This window comes from Sinohyriopsis cumingii, chromosome 4 (assembly GCF_028554795.1).
Source record: "Sinohyriopsis cumingii isolate HCF-2022 chromosome 4, ASM2855479v2, whole genome shotgun sequence".
In the NCBI taxonomy this organism is placed as follows: Eukaryota; Metazoa; Mollusca; class Bivalvia; order Unionida; family Unionidae; genus Sinohyriopsis; species Sinohyriopsis cumingii.
Window position 1 is genome coordinate 90,638,138 of NC_142964.1, and position 12,983 is coordinate 90,651,120.

At 35.3% G+C, this 12,983-nt stretch overlaps 1 protein-coding gene and 1 long non-coding RNA gene across 2 annotated transcripts; both read left to right on the forward strand.

The window, feature by feature from the left end:
* Positions 1-3,213: 3,213 nt before the first annotated feature.
* On the forward strand, positions 3,214-4,448 carry LOC149801653 (uncharacterized). Its single transcript, XR_016420703.1, has 3 exons — positions 3,214-3,278; positions 3,703-3,758; positions 4,305-4,448. It is a non-coding gene; the product is annotated as an uncharacterized LOC149801653 (long non-coding RNA).
* A 408-nt stretch (positions 4,449-4,856) lies between these two features.
* Positions 4,857-12,922, forward strand: LOC149801654 (chitin synthase chs-2-like). Its single transcript, XM_089956823.1, has 8 exons — positions 4,857-4,861; positions 4,960-5,068; positions 5,650-5,712; positions 7,321-7,652; positions 8,176-8,350; positions 8,799-8,936; positions 9,981-11,062; positions 12,715-12,922. The coding sequence occupies exons 1-8, from the start codon at positions 4,857-4,859 to the stop codon at positions 12,920-12,922; spliced, it is 2,112 nt and encodes a 703-aa protein (XP_089812949.1).
* The last annotated feature ends 61 nt before the right edge of the window (positions 12,923-12,983 follow it).

Below are 12,983 nucleotides of genomic sequence, written 5' to 3' on the forward strand. Positions count from 1 at the left end.
CTTGCTTCATAAAACGTTGATGAATATTTTTGATTATGACGTTATGAAACACTTTCTGAAGAACGGCTTTTGTCTGTAACATTAACTTGACCATTTGGCCGAGTGTAGTGGCTCTCAATCAGCTTTCACCAAACAGAAATCCATATGAACAGCTGACCAACCTAAGCATGTAGACAGGTGTGAATGTTTACCAAATTGCTTATTTTTTCCAACATATTGGGCGCGGCAAAGCGGTCGGTCAGGAATCCTGTCGGACACCAACATAGCCTATACAGTTCATGTTTCAAATCTTTAAAGCTTCTCTCCCAATTTTCATCAACTTTTCTCCACTTTTAAATGACCTTTCAATATTTGTTTGTAAGAAGACAATGCAGATTTTAAGACCACAGCTATGCTAATTAGTGAGAAGGGTCATTCTCCGTTTTTCGGGGAGGTCAATTGATGTGTCGTCAGGTGAGGTTTCGATGTCGATTAATCCATGCTTACTTTAATCAAAACATTCAAATACATAAGTAACCATGCTCGTATCAATGCTACGTCAAAAGTTGATTTCAAGTGAATTTTATTTCTTTTCTGGCCAGACAACTGAATTTCCAAATTTGAATTCTAGACTCACTAACTGCATGCGCAATTTTAGTGCTTAAAATGGTTCTTGTTTTTCTTTAAGTAAGAAGAAAAACATTGTATGTGTAATTTGCGATCTGCTTCGGTTTCTAAATAAAACAAATCTACGTAACGGCTGCATAAGTAAAGTACTGGCATATTGTGCATTTAACATGTTCACAGTGAATAACTTGAATAGCTAAATGACAGATTCACTTCACTTAAACATATTCACAAATCTATACAATTTGTGAATAACTTTATTAGCTAAACGACATTAATTTACACACATTCACAAAACTACTTAACATGTGAATAACTTAAAATAGCTTAACAATATATTCATTTATACCCATTCACAAAGCTATTTAACATTCGAATAACTTAAATAGCTTGATTCATTTATACATATTCACAAAGATATTTAACGTTCGAATAACTTAAATAGCTTGATTCATTTATACATAATGACAAAGCTATTTAACATTCGAATAATTCAAATAGCTTGATTCATTTATACATATTCATAAAGCTAGTTAACATTCGAATAACTTAAATAGCTTGATTGATTTAAACATATGCATAAAGCTACATGTTTATAAAGTTAACATAATGTGCACGCTGTTCATAAACTGTATGAGCTTTCCATCGAAATGAGAAGTTGTAGAAAGGCTAACCCAAAAAATCGGTAACGTGTTTTATTATATGCTCATTTTTTTCCCCGTTAACTTTTCATTGTCAGAATCGTTCAGTATTCACCGATACTGAACGCGCGCGACAATACACATATAGCATTCACGTGAATAAAGGAACTACTTTGTTTTGTAAACAAACAATGGACTCAGACGCCAGCACTTTTGATTTGTAAACAAATGACGTACACTTGCACAAGAGGCTCTTTACGTTGTGGTTGTTTAAATTTGTTTCTGAATGAACTAAAACCTGTTTCGTGGACTGCAAAAAACCCCAGCTGTTTTGGCACATTCCGCGTCGATACAATGTTTCGGATTTAGGCTAGCTACATTATATAAATGAAGGAAGATTAGGTCCTTACAAATAACATACAAGCGACAAGGCATATACTGTTTTCTTTAGCTGGTGATAAGAATGGCAAAATAAAATATACTTACAGTTTTACATCCTGAATTTCCTCAAAATTTATTTTCTTAATTCTGCAAATCCGAATTACATGAGCCATGTCATCGGTTTTCAATCTGGATTACACATTTCGAAATTGTGCTGTAATTTCGATGATAAGTGCAACTGCATCCTCCTTACTGCATTCAAAATGAAATAAGCATCAAATTCCATAGCGTCTTTTTGATAATTGCAATTGAAAGACTTCATATTTTTCCCACATTATCATTTCAAACATTCAATGACAGAAACAGAAACAAATTTGTAGACGTAAACACGCTTCTCCCGCGCCACTTCAATCCGATGTATTTCATGTATAATTTGCACAGATGAATCCAGTCCAAAATCACAAACTTTCGTCGAATCGAAACAAAATGTCAAAATATATTCATTCCAGATCAAATGGAACAGTTGTTGCAATGCGCGTTCATTCACAATATGACTGCAAATTTCAATTTTAACATGAGACGCCATTTTCTTTCGAAAGTTATGTCGAGCGCGCAACTAAGTTCAAATTTATCTGGGCGGAGTTATGTGCGAATTAATAATGATGTCATTGTGTAATGACAAATCTGCGCTTGTGTATTTAGTTTGGAATACGGCATTCATTCATTTACGTTGTTTCTTGTAGTGTATTTTGTTTATATAATTAAACCTTAGGTAGAATTTAAAAAATGAGCATATAATAAAAAGGTTACTGCATTTGTATGGGAAAATATGAACTCGTTTTGTCGGAAGGATATACTGCACTCACAAGTTCGTGCAGTATTCCATCCCAAATCTCGTTCATATTTTCCCATACAAATGCAGTAACCTATAAATCCTTTAGCCTTTTTGTCCTTCATATTAGGTACTAATATAAGCGTATAAGAATTGCATTTATACCTGCAAGGTAAAGAGGACTAAAAGTAATAATAACCAAAAGGACTGCTGGAGTAAATATAAATCTACTAATAAGGTACTTCCATTTAATAACTTTTACAATATTAAACTCCAATTCTTGAAATATTTTAACTTATTTTTGCTATTTTTATAGCAAGATGAATGACAGAAGTATAAACACGTCCCTGTCGGAAAGGGCGGCAAAAAAGATCAAAGGGGGGTAAGTTAAAACAAAGTCGTATTCTTTATATAACAGTTATTCATATGTGTACACGAGGTGCATTGCATATGTTTGATTATACTAAAATGGCGTCTGAGACTTAATTACCATGCAAGTCGTTAAGAATATGCATGGTCTCTATTTCACAAATCCTGCATCGTAGTTATAAACGTTTGTAAATCTAGAGAGATGGGCACGTGTACAAGCGGGCAAAATAATGTCAGATTCATAATGCCTAATCATGATCAACAGCTATTGATGACCTATTTTATTCAATCTAATGTATATCGAGTTTACACAGGCACAGTTGTAAACAAGACGACAATAAGGCTGTTTATTTTAGTACTCACTCGTCTCTTTTTTTAATTTCAGATTCGCTTCATCAGATAAAGCGAAAAGAGGAAAATTGCAAGATTATGAGACGAAACGTTTCAAGGTCATGCTCCATTAAAATGTGAAAGAAAACCCAGTTAATTTAAATCTAGTATTATTCCTTTACTATTGAGATATGCTGCTAGACAACTAAAGATTTGTAGAGTCATTCGCACCACTTTTGCCGTAGTAAAAATGAGATTTGCACATATCATCGTAAAATGTCACGAGAGAATTTGTGAAAATACCATATTAACGAATGCATTGCAGTATAGCTTTCGATTATATTGTAGGTTAATGGATTTATTCGATTTATGTGCTTTTAGAATCCTCTATCAGTCGATTTACTTGTTTTTGCTCTTCCTGAATCCTCTATCAGTTGATTTGCTAGATTTATGCACTCTTAAAAATGTTTATCAATTGCTTTACTCGTTTTAGGCGCTTTAAAATCCTCTATCAATTAATTTCCTCGTTTTCTGCTTTTTCAGAAATCCTTACTTAGGCTGGAACAGAAACTGCGAATAATGAAACCGTGGTTTGTCAAGTAAGATTCCTTGTAATTTATATTCATTGTGACGGAAATTTTGACTTATTACCGATTATGTTGTGAATTTAAAAGGGCCTTGTTACCTGGTTATGCTATTTGTATTCCTACGTATTTATAAATAAACGCATCTAAATGTATGAATGAAGAGCAACGAAAGCAAGTACCAAAATGACTGATACCATCTGATTGCTTTCCAAAATCATCCACACCATTTCATTCAAAGACAGGTACATTTTACAGGTACATTTTACAAGTAATAGTTCCAAAAGGTTTATTCCCTTTGACATGAAAAATGTTGAGTAAAAATCTAGGAGTAATGTATAGAAAAATACTTGAAGACAATTTACACATTTATTCTCCTTAAGCTACTAAGCACGTCCTTTGTTGGATTTTCGCTTGAATTTGTATGCTTATATTTTTCTAAAATGTCATCGGTACAGTACAGTATTTTGAGTCGCTTACAGAAACGTGATTCATCTTTCAGTTCTAAATTTTCTATCTCGTGCCTTCGGGAAAGTTTGAGATTTTATTCTTGCTTGTTAGATGCATCAAACCAAACGAGAAGCTAAGACCCGAGTGCTTTGATATAGATTTGGTCAGAAGACAGCTGCTTAGTAGTGGAGTTAAGGAGGTCGCCATGGTGCGCCGAGATGGCTTCCCCCTGAGATATCAGTTTGAAGACTTTATTAAGAGGCAAGTAACTAGCAAGTTTCTACATGTCTTGAAATTCTAAACGTTCACTCCATTGAACTTTTTCAAAATCTTGGTCATTATTTAGGTGAGAGATTTTAGGGAAAATGTTTCAATGTAACATAATTTAGCAGCAAGTGAATACCGCTGATATAATAAGTGTTAATAATATTCACTTTCATAAGATTGAATATTAAATCTCCAAAAATAGTACATGATCGAATTTGAAACGTTAAGCTTTATTATTGATTTAAAATTAAGAAATTTCTTAAGAGATCGAGCGTTTTATTTCGAATTTGAACTTAAAGACTTTTTTTTAAATAAGTGCTAATCATGATTTTGCATTAGAAACCAAACAGGAGTAAAGGCATTTCTCTCACATTTATAATAAGATAAAACTAAGTCATGCAGTATTAAGTCATACAATACATGAAAAAAGTTTGTAGAATGTACTTATTTACTTATGTCGGAGTGAAAAAATCTATGTGTAATATTTCTGTCTATCTAGGTTTCAAAATCTTGTAGAACCCACTGATCGCAAGGACGAACCAAAGACGGTCGTGGAAAATATCCTACATCGTGCTGGAATAACAGAACACCGCACCGGACCCAGAAAGGTAGGTCATAATTTTGAAATTAAATAAGATGTTTTCGAATTTTTCTGACTGTAAGGCAAACAAATTCAGAATTTATATTTAGGATGGCTCGTATTCCACGACGGTCTGGAGACATGAACAGCATTAGAGCCATAATGAATTCATATAATACCAGGGAAAGGCAAATGTGGACTTTAATTTACTTAAACGATACTAGTACGAGAGCAAGACGTGGATAAAAGCAAAGTACAGGTTTTCTTGTTATCGCAAAAAGGAACGAATTAAGGCAGGTAACATTTATATCATTGATATCTTTGAAAACCAAACAGATCGATAATTAACTTCCTCACTCGTATTTAGACATTAAGTTTTATTTATTCTTGGGATAATCTGCTGAAAATATTTATGAATCGAAAGACATATTGTTTCACAATTTTAGTTACATGTGATCCTGAAATGTTGAACTTCAAAAGTTATTCCTCCGAAAATTTAAGATTTTTATGAATATACACTAAACTACACAGGCGCATCAAGTGAATCTTGACATGTCCCTGTACAAACCTGTTGGTGTATACTATCAATAATTATGCAATGTTTCGCAGGTTTTTCTGAAGTACAATCACGAGGAAGAACTCGATAGGCGGATACAAAAAAAAATACTTAAGGTGAGTATTAACCACACTTGCTTACGTGAACAAAGATATACATTTCTACCTAAAATCAGAAGTGTACGAGAGTTGATGGAAAATATTAAACAACAAATTTAATACCTTATAAACAAGAGATGATTGGCGAGTTCGTCATTTCTACCTCATGTTTGTAAGAAATGGTAAATGGAGTGATTATTTATTTGATGTTATACTAGGAAAATCATTTGCACGGATAAAAACCAACTTGGATACTGATGATGGACCTAAAGAACGTGCTAAGTCAGGTCAATAGACGGATGACACATTTTAGTTGTGTTAAGACTTGTATCAGAAAAGGTAGACCAAGGACTTCTTTCAAAATTAATAGTTGATAATGTGGAATTATATCCGAAGGAAGACGGACATACTGATGCTTGAGAGATAACAGAAAATTTTATATTTCATACCGAAGTGCAGAGGAAATTCTGACCAAGGAAGGACTTGTGCCCATTGGGTGTGTTGATTATTTGATAAAGAACATATGTTTTAGGAAATATCTGCAGAGAAGTCTTGTACAGGTAAAAATCTAGAAGGCTACATTTAAAAATAAATACAATTATTAGATGTGGTGAAGGTTGGATACATTATTTTGAACCTAAGAGTAAGAGAAAAAGCGGTAAATTTGAGCAAACTTCTGCTTTTAGCAGGTCTTCCAAAATTTGAAGGAAAAGGTATATGCATTATGTTCTTCAACATGCAAGGAATATGTTTGAACTACATGGTATCAGAGAACAAACTCTGTGAATGGACAATATTGTGCCACAGTAAATTAGATATAATTTACGGGAGGACATTCGGGAATTGTCCAGACCAGCTAATGAGTATCCTTATTTTGTACCTGGATAACGCTACCGCACGACGTGCACACAAACTTACAATGCAGACCTTACAAGAACTTGACGCTGAAACAACCCACCACCCCTACCACCACCATCCCCACCACACACGTACAACCCAGATTTAGCTTTTTTAGACTTCTGGTTTTTCCATAATTCTTTATACAGAAACCATTACAAAAGCAGCAACGAATTATGGAATTCAATTACCGGGAACAGGTGTTGGACTTCCGCACGTTTTCAGGACATTGTTCACAATACGAGATACGTGAATTAGGTCCATGAAAAGATACTTTCAGAAGAATTAAAATAATTGAAAACAGTCAAGTAACCTTTTCTCATAGCATTTATGATAGGAAATACTGATAAATCCTCGTATACGTGATTGTTTAGTGTCTGTTCAACATCCCAAGGACTTGTCACTTTACATAAAAGGTAAGTTACTTTGGTCCCGTTGTCAGTTTGCTTTTTATATTTACTATGAAATTATTGTACCTTAAGGAAAGACTAATGCTCGTAGGATGTACAACTAAAACAAACTCTGACCTTTTACACAGTGAAATAATGCCTATAGTACGTTTTAAAATTTACAATCTTTTGCAATGACAACTCGGAGACGCTGTCAAAATGTACACTAGCCTTTGAAGTAAATATACCTGGTTTGGGGTAAATTTTGGGAAGGAGAGATTAACCAATGTATGCTGTTTCTTGACTGATTGTATTAACTTAATGTCATTGAATTGTGCAGGAAAGAGAAGAGGCGGTACAGAGAAAGATATTAGAAGAGGCAGAAAATAAAAGACGACAAGAGGAGAAAAACAGAATAAAGTCATCTCCCATTTCAAAGAACACGGCGTCCGAGGTTTCGACATCATTTGTCTCAAAAGCAGATCTAGTTTTGGAGTGCTCCACTGAGGACATAGAGACATCGGATTTCGCATCTAGTCATGACTCGGACGTTTCATCCATCAAGAGCAAGAACTGGAAAGTATCATTGGAAGAAAAGAAACTGATCCAAACCGAGGAGGAGGAACCAAAGATCTTTAAGCCTGAAACTATATCAGATTTTAAGAAGAAAAAGTGATTCTTTTTATATGCTTTTTATGCTGTATCAGTTTAAACCATTTACTTTTTGAAAAAGAATTTTGAAAGATGCCAAGATGACCAGTCATTGGAATATTTGCATTTAATGTGAAGAATCATGAATTAATAATTATGGCATTGCAATATCAATGAGTCTTGGAGACGTCAACAGGAAAAAAACAACAACTTGTGCTGTAGCTTTATACATGGGCGTAAGGTCTGTTTCCTGTTTTGAATGAATAGGCTTTTCATATGCACAATTTCCTCTTATGCAACAACTACAATGTGCATAGATCACAGATAATGTCTTTGCTTTAATCAGCTTAAACAGTACAGAGTTAGGCCCAAAGATCAACCCAGTCCTTAAATCATTTCAGTCTTCATAAAGACAAATAATTAATACTGATTATTTGTATTTTGTATTCCATACGTTTGTGCAGAATATGCAACAACCACTTTATCAATAACTTTAAATCCTCCATAGAATCAGAAATGACCTTATATATTTTTTTTCTCGTAGAGCCTATGACATGTTCCGTCAGACAGAGCGGGATTACGAAGGATCCAACAGATGCGAGGAGATGTGTCTCCGTGCCATTCGCTTTCTCCTGTTCTGCTTGCTTTTTGTTGGTGTATTGGTCACGGGCGTCTGGAGCAAGCTCTCCATCATTTCTATGATAACAATGTCCAATAAGGTAATTCTCTGCCACGCACCTTTTGTCCAATATATCTTTCATACAGGTTGTAATACGGATTTTAGTTTTCATTTCCCCATATCGCAAACACGTTTATAAATCGGGTGCATATGTATACGTTTATTCCAAGATTGTATTTTCTTACCCCTTGGCCCATATGGCACATACATTTAAGTGTGATTCAAGTACACATACGTTTCGAATATGCATATTGTAAAGAGGTTTTAATATGTACAAGTCCTGGTACATAATTGTTGTGCGTGGGCATTCATTGTAGACTGCAATAACTCTGCCTGTAAACATTAATGTGTACTCGTTTGCAACAATAAACTAAGTTTCACAGAATCGGAATCAAACAAATACTTTGTGCTGTGCACGTACCTTTTTGTTAATCTTTCGAATACGGGCTAGCATGAATTTTGTGCGGTGACTATTTCTTGCATTACAGATTCCGGAAAGACGGAACGAATTGACTACTCAAGTTTTGCTGTGCATCTTGGTGCCTCTGGGTCTAACATGGATAATGGCTCTAGTCAAGTGGCTGTTTGGAAAAAAGAAGTGGCTGGATAAGCGGATTCTAGTGGCTGTATGTTTTCTTTGCAAAATAAAAATTATTTCTAGTTCGTGTATCGAGAGTTTATATTTTCCACACATGCTGTTGGATTTGAAAAGAAATTATGCCGATAGCTTTACGTACTAGCTACATACAAAAATAAAATATGAAATGGTTAATTCTCAGTGGTTATTAATGTTTGTCTAAATATTTCGTTATGTAACTCTAAATTTTAAAAAGATCCAAAACGTAACTACATCTTTTTACATCAATAAATTCAGTTAAAGGTTATGTAATCCAAATTCCTGGATGTTTTAGAGAATGTTACAAAATAGGCAAAATGTTATTCCTTACGGAATTGAATGTTCAACTAATTGCTGACGACCTAGGAGTATAGTTTTATCTTTAATTCAAACATAGTGTACTTGTCTATGACCAACTACCTGAAAAATATATGAAAAAAGAAACATCCTTGCTTGGATGGATTTGTTAGCAGTTAATCATAAATAAATAACTGTCGTTTAGAAGAGCATTGTTCCAAACCTTAAAATATTTGGCTGAGTAATACAGAGAAATTGGAAAAATACACATTTCATCTTCCTGGAGACCCTCATAGCTGAGTGCTTTGAACCACTCACCTTTACTGACCGCTGCCATCTCACTTGTCTGCGTGGGTTCGAGTCCCGGTCTCGTCCATTGTGGACATGTGAGAAAGCATGCCAGTAGCCTTCCGTGGGTGGGTGGCTTTTACCAGGGGTTTCCTAGGTTTTTCTCAACCAGTTATACCGGTCGCCATGTATAGCATATCATGTGCTGAGAAATAGAGTTAAACCCCCAAAACAAAAACATATCATTTCTTCTTCCCTAAGCAGTGAGAAAGCTTGCCAGTAGCTTCTCGTGGGTCGGTGGTTCTTTCCGCGGGTTTTCAGGGTTTTTCCTCCACCATTAATACTGGCCGCCATGTATAGCCTATCGTGTGCTGAAAATGGCATTGAACCCTACAACAACAACAACTTCCCTAAGTATTAATGAATATGAATCATTGATTACTGAATGCTTGTCCATTTTGTCTTGCAGGTTGTAATTGTTGAAACCTTACCAGCTATAGGGACAGGATTGCTCGTCTTCAAAGCTCTTCCTTATGTGGACAATTTTAGAGGCATCATAATTCTTCTTCACGTTACATTTATTCCTGCTCTTTTGACGTTTCTAGAAACTATTCATTACAAGAAAAGGAAGTTTATTGAACGTTGTGCCAAACTAGCCCAGTCGGTCGGTGTTCTTTGTATTCAAGTCGGCATGTTCGTTATGATGTACTTTGTACAGTTTGACAGAGGTTCATTCCTAACTGATGCAGAAATAGATCCATGGGTAATTCCAGTGGCAACTCTTCTCATTTCCGTTAGGTGGTGGGAGAATTTTATCCATCATGATATCAAAAAGGATGAAAAGTCCATTATATGCGTTAATTACCATCGAAAGCAGCTTTTGAGGTCGCGGGACACAACACATATCGTACTGATACCTGTTCAAGCTTGTGTCTACATAGGTCTAGCCTTCTTGCTGGTGGTGGATTTTGAGGCAAGACTCCCTGAAAAAGTCACCTCTGGGGTAAAGGAATTAGAAGATTCTAAGAATGCCACATACAATATGTGGAAAACTTCAACGTCTTCACCAGTACCGGTAGACGTAACAGATATCGTGATATCCAAAACCATTACATTTATGGGCAACACCACAAAGGCTGCATCGGAGAAAGTCCTGAAAGACCCTACAAAACCTAATACGGCAACAACAGAGCAGACTTTTAGTAGTATATTCCAGTTTCTAAGAACTTATGAGCAAATAATCCTTCAGGTTTTAAGCACTCTATTGTGCTCATACCTGAGTTGTTTAGCCTGCAAATGGTATATGCAGCAAGTGTCCTTCTGTTTACCACTCGTGCTAGTAACTCCCTTATGTCTATTGATCACATTTTTCTCGTGTCGTGGAGACATACCATGGTTGGACTTAAGTGACATGCAAAGAGAATGTCCAAAAATGGATTTAGAAAGTCTGATGCTTCCAATTACTTTTGGATCATTCTTATGGATATCCATTTTGTTGATGACGTATTACATCTGGTTTCCAAGATGCGAGAGAATGGCAAAACAAGAAAGGTATGTATATTTGTTGTAGGCATCGCCTAATATAGGCCGTAGGATTAGGTCATAACATATGTAACGAAATACAGTAACATGTTGTAGCAATTAACATCTTAAATGGTTTTGCTACCGAAATGAGTGATAGTGTCCGAGAGTTCAACTGCTTCGTTTTAATGTTCCATTGATTCTAAACGATTCGGTGACGTATTATCGGACGTATCATATTTAAAGTACACTAATAAAGACAGAAGTAAATTGTTCTTCGTCTATGCACAATTCCAAGTTCCCTTACCGCGTTGGATTCGCCGTCTTAAACAATTGTTAATCTTGGTCGATTTAAGTTTTTAACAGAAAACTTCGTTTCTTCGCACAAAATGTTACATGTTTATGCGAAAAATTCCTGTTAATGTCCCAGATCTTAAAGAAACAGCGTGTATTGTAATCCTTCAATGTGAAAAAAATATTCTATACTCTGACTGCCTTGTCAAATTGGTATTTAGGATAATGAAGGGGGAGGAGGGTAGATAAAGTTGGTATGTATTGATCCATTTCTGAATGGAAGATTTCATATATTATATAAGCTGGCATCTTGTGTATACTTTGCAACATATTTGGAATGAAAATTTTACATTTAAGCTTTGGATCATAACATCGATAATTATTGATATATATTGGCATCCCTTCAGCAGAAAAACTGAGATGAGTATATTGTACCGATCGCCTATAGGATACTTGACTCTTTATCTCCTGAAGGGTAAACCTCTATACCCTGACCATATCAACCGACAGTGCAACACATGTTTGTCGAGAGTATCAACTTCCACCCCATGAGACGGAGGCATTCGATATAAAGTTTATTAGGGAACATTATAACACATCTTTGTTTCAGGTATTACATACACTGGCATATTGTGTATACTTTGCAACTTATGTGGGACGGAAATTCTAATAAGCTTTGGATCATAACATCCATCATTGGAAACTGTCATCCCTACAAATAAGTCGGAGATGAGGTGGTACTATGCCCTTCGCATATGCAGCACACACTCTTGACTCGTCCACGTCTCCTGAAGGGTGAACACCCGACCAGACTTTATTCCCTGTCAGTGTCCATCGACAGTGCAACACCTTATTGTCGAGAGTATCAATCTCCACCCTGTCAGACGGCAGTATTCTATGTGAACGTTTTAAAGGAACACTGTACCACCATAGAAAATATGTGACGTTTTGAGGGAATGCGGTTTTTAAGAATTTCATATTGTTTAGCTTCAGCTTTTATATTTATAAAACTTCTACAGCAGTTTAAGATTCTTATATTTTATATTTCATCTTGTTATTTCTCATATCCAACTTTATTTGGATTGGAGTATATTCCTTAAGTTTTTTGTCGCAATTCTTTATAATTAGATATTGAGAACTTTTCCTTTAATCGGCGCCATATTATGCTGACGTGTGGTTTTAATCCCTCGAAGTAATACATATTCATGCATTATATTATCCGGAGAAACATTACAACATCTGAGTAAATCATGTGATTTTCACCATCTCACATAGAAACGCTTCCTAGTCTGTTTCTGCTCTTTGTAATTCTTAGCTTTGGTTTTAAGACCTAAAACCATGAAGGTTAAAGAGACTGTAATTAAAAACTTTACAGTGTATTATTTCAGGATATTCGTGAATACGATGAAAAGCTCCCTTTCTGTGGACATTTCTCTTCTGATGTCTCGACGGAACGACCACGCGGAAGACAACTCGTCAAAAAAAGACGACAAGGAAAGAACGACCAGTGAAACACCTATGGTCTATGTTTGCGCTACAATGTGGCATGAGACGCAAAGAGAAATGACTCAGTTACTGAAGTCCCTCTTTAGGTAAGGGAATTGAAGTTTTGTATAGTTTCTTTTAAAACAAATAATTACTTTTATTATTTAAAAAA